This window comes from Empidonax traillii, unplaced genomic scaffold (assembly GCF_003031625.1).
Source record: "Empidonax traillii isolate 1590-97213 ecotype Southwest subspecies unplaced genomic scaffold, ASM303162v1 scaffold198:size1128796, whole genome shotgun sequence".
Classification (NCBI taxonomy): Eukaryota; Metazoa; Chordata; class Aves; order Passeriformes; family Tyrannidae; genus Empidonax; species Empidonax traillii.
This window is the reverse complement of record NW_020955391.1, coordinates 527,506-535,374: the sequence shown is the minus strand read 5'-3', so window position 1 is coordinate 535,374 and position 7,869 is coordinate 527,506. Positions and strand designations below refer to the sequence as shown.

Below are 7,869 nucleotides of genomic sequence, written 5' to 3'. Positions count from 1 at the left end.
GGCAGAGGCCGCGCCCACCGCCCCTTGAGCCTGCCGGGCCGCCCTGACGGCTGATGTTGTTGCTGGAAGTGACGTCACCGCGGGGGGGGCGGGGGCGCGGGAAGCGGAAGTGGCCGTTGGGCTCGCGGCGGCAGATTCGGAGAGTGCTCGGCCCGGCTCCCGGCGGGAACGGCGGCGATCCCGGAGGGAACCGCGGGGTTCCCGCGGGGGGCTCGCCTGGCGCGGGTGAGCGTCAGGAACGCTCCCGGGGAAGACTTTTATCCCGGCCGTGCGGGCCGGCTCTAGGCGCAGGGCTCTGCCTCTCCCCGGGGCCGGCGAGCCCCAGGCTGGGGAGGCCCGGCCTGCGGCCGGTCCAGGGGCAAGAGAGGTCGGGCATGGAGCCGGCTCCGGTCCCGCTCTGCCCACTTCGCCCCAGCGCGCTGCGCCCGCACGCAGCCCGCCGTGCCGCGTCCTGTCTGGGACACGCGTTTTTCCCGCTGGAGTTGCGGTGGCGCCCAGGGCAGCCCGCCAGTGACACGCGGTTTCTTGTGCGGTTCGCTCCTGTGCGAGTGGCCCGTGTGCGCCAAGTGCATCGGTGGCATCTGGCACGGTAGCGAAATCCACTGTTTGCCGGTGACGGTTTTGTGTCTTTGTGAAATGGTGCGATTTCCTCTCAGTTCCCCACCCCATGTAGGAGGAGAGCCTAGATACAATGAGAAAAAATCAGAAGTCTATTTTGTTAGGCATTTCAAAGACAATGCTTACAGTGTTAAGATACTTGCTAACCTTCATGGAGTAGTTATTTTGGGGTGTGTTTTTGTTTATGTGGTTTTTTGTTTGGGTTTTTGTTTGTTTGGGTTTTTTGTTTATTTTTTTTACATTGATTCTTTGAGTACCCTCTGCAGTTTTGAGAATTATTCTTTGATCCGCTCGCAGTCCTGTGTTATCATATCTTAAAACTCTGTTGTACCAATTTTATTCTGGATAGCAAATGTTCTGTAGATGTTCTGTCATGGATTTCTGCAGGCAAAAGCTATGTGTCACTTTTTACTGTGTTGATAGATTTTCTGCCAAACTCACTGTTATTTTTATGACCTCAAGCTATTTTGTTTTTTAGTAGTAACAGTAGTTTTTCTGTTTTGTAGTAACAGTAGTTGCTGGTTTTTCCATCCGGAGGTCCAATGTTGAAAGGATTGTAAATACTTTTGGGAAATGGCTTGTATGATTAGACAAATTCCTGTGATAGTGTCTTCTGTGAGCATTTGCATTGCAGGTTAGAGCTCCATTTTTATATAAGACTCTTTGAAACTTGTCTTAAGATCTAGTTAAACTGGCAAAACCATACGATGGATCACTTTGTAAGTTAATGCAGGAAGTATTCTGCCTCAGTTTCCAAACAAATTGGTTAAATTGTCCCAAACATTCAAGAGCAAATGTTGTGTACTTACATTTAGCACAACTAATAACTGACAACCTAATGATTAAAGTGAAATAACCCAATAATTAAATAGGAAAAAAATACTTTAGTCTGGAGGATTGCTGATTAAACACCGTAGAAGCACAAGAAGAAAAACACCCTCAACAAAACCAGACCATTAATACAAGGCTTAACTGTCTCTTGAGACCATTGCTTCATTTCTAGGTTGTCGATGCCCCTTCGCTGCTTGGACTGGTAGGCTTCAAAGTACTTGTTTTCTGGCAAGAAAAGAAATTCAGTGGAGACGGTGGCAGGAAATTATCTCCCAGGTTCTAGCAGGAAGTTGAACGGTGATTTTCTGTTCTAAGGCTTTATAACTGAAGTCATTACTCTTTAACTGAGGTTTTTGTGGCAGGTACTGCAGAGGATTAAGCCAGTCACAAGCAGATCTTGAGGATGTGAGGAAAAACGTTCATTGAGAGGTGTCAACCTTCTGTATTTTTGTACTTTAAATTTTAGGCTTTTTTAATCACCTCTAAAGGATTCAAAAACACTGATTTTGATAGTTTGCTGATAGGCTCACTCAAGTTCTGTCACTGTGTCCAGGTTGTTAAGATGCAAGCCATTTGTTTTCAGTTGTGACTTAAGAGCTGGGCTATGATCCAGTCTGTGCTCTTAAAGTTTTGTGTTGGAGAAGAGTTAATGTTGATTGCATATAAACAAATGTTGCAGGGTACAGTACTCTTAGGCTGTCTCTAAATATAAATTTATTTTCAAGGAAAAATATTAGTACTGGTATTTGAAGGTACTACTTCAGGTGTTTTATTTTACTGTCTGCCAGCCAGGCAGAATTGCCAGTACTTTTAGATCTTTTATGGCAATTTTTGATTTCTTTTTTTTTTTTCCTTATTTTTTCCCTAGTCTTCTTCCACTTGACAATTTACTAATTGGTTCTGTTTGGTACAACATACTAAAAGTGGGAGCTTCCTCTACTTATTTTTATGCCTTTGATAGATCTAAAAACTGATTTGAATGTTGGTGGTTTCACGCTTTGCTGATTCTCTTTTATTTTCTTTTTTTTTTTTTTCCCAGTCTTCAGTTTCCTTGTGGGATAGTGCTGCAGGAAGAGAGCTTTTTGTAGTTTGCACCAAGTCCTTAGATGAGTCTCTTTCTTCTACAAAGCAAAGTATACAATAAATTAAAAGTGGATTCTCAAGTTGTGTGTTACAGTGTAGAAGTTAAAGAGTTATCATCCCAATAAACTATTTTACCTAAAAATCTAAGCACTCTGTTACCCCCTCCCTCTTAGCAATTTTAAGTGTATTTAATGGATTGTCTAAATAGAGAAGTATGATCTGTGATGAGTTGTTAGTTGTCTTCTGATGCCTACACAGCCAAACAGTGCTCTTTTGGCCAGTGAGCTTGGGGCCAGGTAAAGAAAAGAAGCATTCTAAACTGAAGAATGCAGAAGGTTTTCACTACTTGTGGAACTTCTGCTGCTTTGAAACAATCAAGAAACTTGTTTCCATTCACTTTTAGTGGATTTAGCCAGCACTAAATTTTTAATAAGCTTTCGGATATCTTTAAAACTCTTTGGTGGTTGATCACATTGAGGATTACTATTTGATCCTCTTTTGAATGAATGAAAATGATGCCTGGTATAAATTGGTATTGAGCTGTAGTTCTGTGCTGTGTTGTAATGCTTTGGAAATAGTAATGTTTAGAAAGGGAAGCAAAACCTTTTGAATTTCATTGATAATTCTATTGTATTTTGTAATTCTTGTGTACATAATTTTTTTTTAAGGGGATGTACTTTTAAACATTTATTTCATAATTTGAAAGAAGAATAGCATTTGGAATAATGGCAACAGGAGACCTAAATGGAAGTTTAAGAAAAATAGAACAAGGACTTCGCTTGTTAAGTTATCCAAGAGATGTGGATTATACAGTGTAAGTGGCAGTGTGAAAATTTGAGCTAATACACAATGAGAGCAAAATGTGTAAACAAGATATGTATAAATATTAGCATTGCACTCAGTGATGAGTAAGCGAAGCATATGTCTGTGGGAAGCTGGGGTTTGGTAAATATGAACTGAAGTATTAAAGGGTGCAATTTTCCTCCTCTGAGCAATCCTTAGAATAATCCTGAAGTATATCACTGTCTTGCTCTTCTGCTGTTCTCTTTTCTTTGATTAATTTCTCACCTTTGTAATTTCTTTGTAATTGCTTGCAAAATTTCCTTCAGGAAGTTTCATCCTGTGAAGGTTAAAAAAGGTGTTGAATGTTGAGCTGAAAATGCTGGTGGGCTTTAGACCTGTCAGTGTTTAAATTATATGAAGATCGGAACAACTCTTTTTTTTTTTTTTTTTTTGAACATTAAACAGATAACAGCAAAAACTGCTGAACGAGATATGCCTGGACAAAAAAATGAAAGAGATACTTTGGATATAACTTGCTGGCTGTATTAATGCCTTTCAAGTTAAATGGTTGAATTCATGTAGTGAAAGGCTTTTGTTATCTTCTACTGTGTAAAATACTTTTGTTTTCTAATAGGTTAGTAAAGGGTGATCCAGCTGCATTTTTGCCTATCATCAACTATTGTTTTACTTCTTTTTCAACCTGCATAGCAGAGCTTTTGGTAAAGTGTGATGTGGAACTGACAGCAAAGAGTGACTTGCGTTTTATTGAAGCTGTTTACAAGGTATCTGTCTTCATGTTCTTTGCAGTACAAATGCAGTTTTGAGTATAGCCTCACAAAAATTAAACATCTACTATGAGTTTTATTAGAAAGTGAAAATTTTTTGCAACAAACGTGAACTGTAGCTCTCTTAGGATTTAAGATGAGTAATAAGTCACTGTGTGGCAAGTGTTTAGATTTTCATGAAAATAAGGATGGGTGGTGTTACCCAGCTGTCTCTCAATTTTGAGATAGTTGCAGAAACAGTAATATTGTTTTTTGTTAGTTTTAAAGAATTCTGAAATATTTATTTTCCAACAAGATTTATAGAAGTGACCTTGGAAGAAATCATACCACCAAAAACAAAACCACATAAAACTTAAAAAATTGTAATGGAAGCACAATTAAGAAATATGGCTATTTTAAAACACTATGACATTTTAATCTATGAAGCAAAGTACTTAACAGTTTATAAGTTGGAATCAAATTCTTAACTGATTGAAAATAACTTTATCCTTAAAATATCCGTAAGGATGTTTTTAGAAAAGGTGACTTGATGTATTAACAAATGGTGGCTAATTCAGACTAGTTTTCCATCTGAGGAGGACAGAGACTGCTTTACAGAAAGGTTCTGGGGGAGCCTTACATAGCCCTCTGATGCATTTACTGAGATTAATACTACTTTTTGTTTTAAATTCACTTTGGAAAATCTTTGTTTTAAATTTTTTAATAGTAATTACTACAGTCATTTATTTAATGAATCTTAAGACTGTGAGTTAAAGTTTATAAGAATGGTGCAAATGAAATGTTTCTAGAAGAGGAGGTATGTTTAAAGCGTAGTTAGAAGAAACATTTATATATTTATATGTATATAAATATTGAATGAGGAAAGGTGTAACTGTTGAAGTGCAGACTGAAAAAAAGATTGTAGTAAAATAAGAATATGAGCATGCTAGTCCTACAGCAAATTGTGTGGTGATTTTGAAAGTGAAGTAAACTCTTGTTTTGTTGCAGTTTCTTCGAGATCAATTTCAGTATAAACCAATTTTAACAAAAGAGCAATTTCTTCAGTTTGGCTTTGCAGAAAGAAAAATGCAAATTGTTTGTGACATTATCAACCGTGTGGTGAAAAAACATAAGGAATTGAGTAACTCTAATAAGGTACGTATTAAATGGCTACTTTTATTATAAGTTTCTTTGGACATGCTTGATGCTGCAGGTAGAAGCCGAAGACCAGTTTATTTAAGATGCATCACCGATGGACAAAACAATGGATAATTAGTATGAATTTCCATTGTAAGATGCTTGAATGTTGCCATTCAAGACATGAAGCTGCCAATTGTTTGAAGTATAAATGAAAAAGTATTAGAATGAAGATAAATCTAGTATTTGGTGTCTTTACAGTAAGTGATATATTTTCTTTTGCACTTCTTGACATTGTGAACATGTGAATCGTTAAACTTTGCACATAGATTTAAAGGCAAAGCAAGACCATCTGATATGTTGAAGTTCTGTAACAGTTTAAGCGTGACCTTGCATTTGTTTCTCAAATCTGATTATTTTCATCAATGATACTTGTTTACATTGTTAATTAGTTTTTTTCAGTGTTTGTGTTGTGTATCATTCTGTGCTTTAATGAAAAGAATTTTCAGTCTTCCTATTTTACAGGATTTTGTTTCCTTTGAGTTTATCTTAGTGCTCAGGGCTTCTGTATACTTAATTTGCTACTTTTAGAGACATAACTACATTTTTTTCTATTTGTTTGCATTTCAACTCGGGTGCAAGTTGTCTTTTCTATTTTACAACCACCTTTGATGCAACTTTGCATAGGCATTAATGAGTGTATAAATATAGCATGCACTTGTGCATCTCTGTTCTCTGTAAATTTGGGTCATTTTTTTTTTAGACATTATTGTAGTACAGAGTTTTAAATGTCTTTGTGTGTGTGTGCCATGAAATTTTTCTGGCTATTAGTGGTGGTAAAAAGTGGGGTGTGTAATCCTGGGAATTTTTCTTATGTTCACTTTGGAGGTTAAATCCCAAACAAGGAAAAAACTCAGACCTTTTAAATATGAGTTATGGTCAAATTGTGGTAAAGGCCTTGCTGATCCCATTGGCAGCGCTCTGAATTCCAAACAGGTATGAAAATAATTTTTATGTTTTATGTCTAAAGGTTAATCTCATTTACAGCAAGTCACACTCTTGATGGAATTTGTGCTTTCATTTAGATTTTAACACTTAATCAAACCAGTTTTGAGGTGCGCTGGTGTTTGTTTGTTTTTCCCCAAAATGTGATTGGCTGAAATCATGGCTGCTATACAGAAGATGTTGCTTCTCTTTTACTGAGTAGTTGATCTCAAAGTCTTGGTGGTAATAATCTAGTGCTATTGTTTGTCATTTGAATTGTTTCAAATGGCAGGACAGCAATGAAAAAAAGATAAAATCAGAAAAAGAAGCTACATCGTGTTTGGAGAATGAAGTGTACTTAGCCTAATGCATGTGTTTTCAACTCAGCTTTCAAACCACTGTTTGCTTTTTGTTTGAATCTGTTCAGCAAAGATTTCCTAATGTCTCCTGGCTTTGGTTTTGGTTTTACAAGAGTAAAATGATTATGCTTTGAGTAAAAATGATTCTACATTATGCTACTCTTGTCATGTGAGGAGTCAGCTTTCCTATATATTTTCTGCTAAAGGGGTGCAAAATAAAGTATTACACAACTTTTAGGGCTATGACTGCCCAAAGTTGGTGATTTCTATTAAGAAGGAAAATAGTGCTTTTATCAGTGTGGAAAACTTCACAAAGAAAGTATTTGAAATGGCTCCTCTTCTGCTTGTTTAGTGGTAGAAATGAATGGGGTATTAAGAATTCGCTAGAAGAAGAGAATTTCAGATTCACTAAAACATCTAGGAATCTCTATGTGTTAAGATGCTGCAAAAAACTAGTGATTGTGTGTTCTTAAAGATTAAGAACTTTATTTAATTTTGTGGCAGGATCAAAGGACTTAATCCACCTAGAAAGAATTGCAAAAATGGAAACCTTCAAAGGAAACTAAATTTGTAGCTTTTAGGGCTATTTTGCTGACAGTTGCCAAGAAAGAGAGAATTCTGAGCTTCCTAGTTAAACTTTTGTTTTTCCTGAATGTTTTAGTCATGGTTTTGATGTTGGAACTGTCTCTACATATGAGTCTCATTGTATATATTAATGTACCTCCTAATCCACACTTAGGAATGTAACAACCCTTACATTAAGAAAGGAGATTGCCTTTTATTCATTACTGTTTGTGGAAGGCAAATCAGGTACACAGTATATATGGTAAAATGTATACATATTTGTTTTATGGTTCTTTCAGGTCTATGATTTTTTTTTTTTTTAAATCAAACTGCCTGCTTTTGCTTTCTTTATTTTGTAGCCAGTTGGGATAAGATTGTCATATTTAAATAAATACTAAAATGATAGATCTTATGTGTCATTAGTTGGCGAATGAATTGAAATGTTTCTGTAATGAATAACACCGGCGGTTTGGGGGTTTTTTGTTTTTTTGTTTTTTAACATATTCAAAAGAAACCTCTAGTAGAGCGGCACTCAGGAAACGAAGTTAGTGGTGACGTTCATCCACTACCCCTTCCAGCACAGAGGGGTAGCGAGGAGGAACTGTGCCTAGATCATGATATTGTGGAAGTTAAATGTGAAGAGGTAAGAGCTTTTATTTTAAGATATGTATTCCTAATTTTTTTACAGGGTTTTTCTAAAGGCATTTTTACATTTTACATTATAACTGGATGCTCCTTAAGTATAA

At 36.9% G+C, this 7,869-nt stretch overlaps 1 protein-coding gene across 6 annotated transcripts in view; it reads left to right on the top strand.

Moving 5' to 3' along the window:
* The first annotated feature begins 3 nt into the window (after positions 1-3).
* CEP44 (centrosomal protein 44) overlaps positions 4-7,869 on the top strand; it is a 16,481-nt gene continuing 8,615 nt past the window's right edge. Inside the window, exons 1-7 of one of the 6 annotated variants that reach the window (XM_027886950.1) lie at positions 6-225; positions 1,131-1,233; positions 3,201-3,346; positions 3,950-4,097; positions 5,088-5,234; positions 6,105-6,212; positions 7,635-7,766. In XM_027886950.1, the coding sequence (XP_027742751.1) occupies positions 3,258-3,346; positions 3,950-4,097; positions 5,088-5,234; positions 6,105-6,212; positions 7,635-7,766 (624 nt within the window). In that variant the 5' untranslated portion in view covers positions 6-225; positions 1,131-1,233; positions 3,201-3,257. Of the gene's footprint in view, positions 226-1,130; positions 1,234-3,200; positions 3,347-3,949; positions 4,098-5,087; positions 5,235-6,104; positions 6,213-7,634; positions 7,767-7,869 lie in introns of those variants that run through there. The other 5 variants (XM_027886951.1, XM_027886952.1, XM_027886949.1 and 2 more) reach the window with 5 other exon arrangements.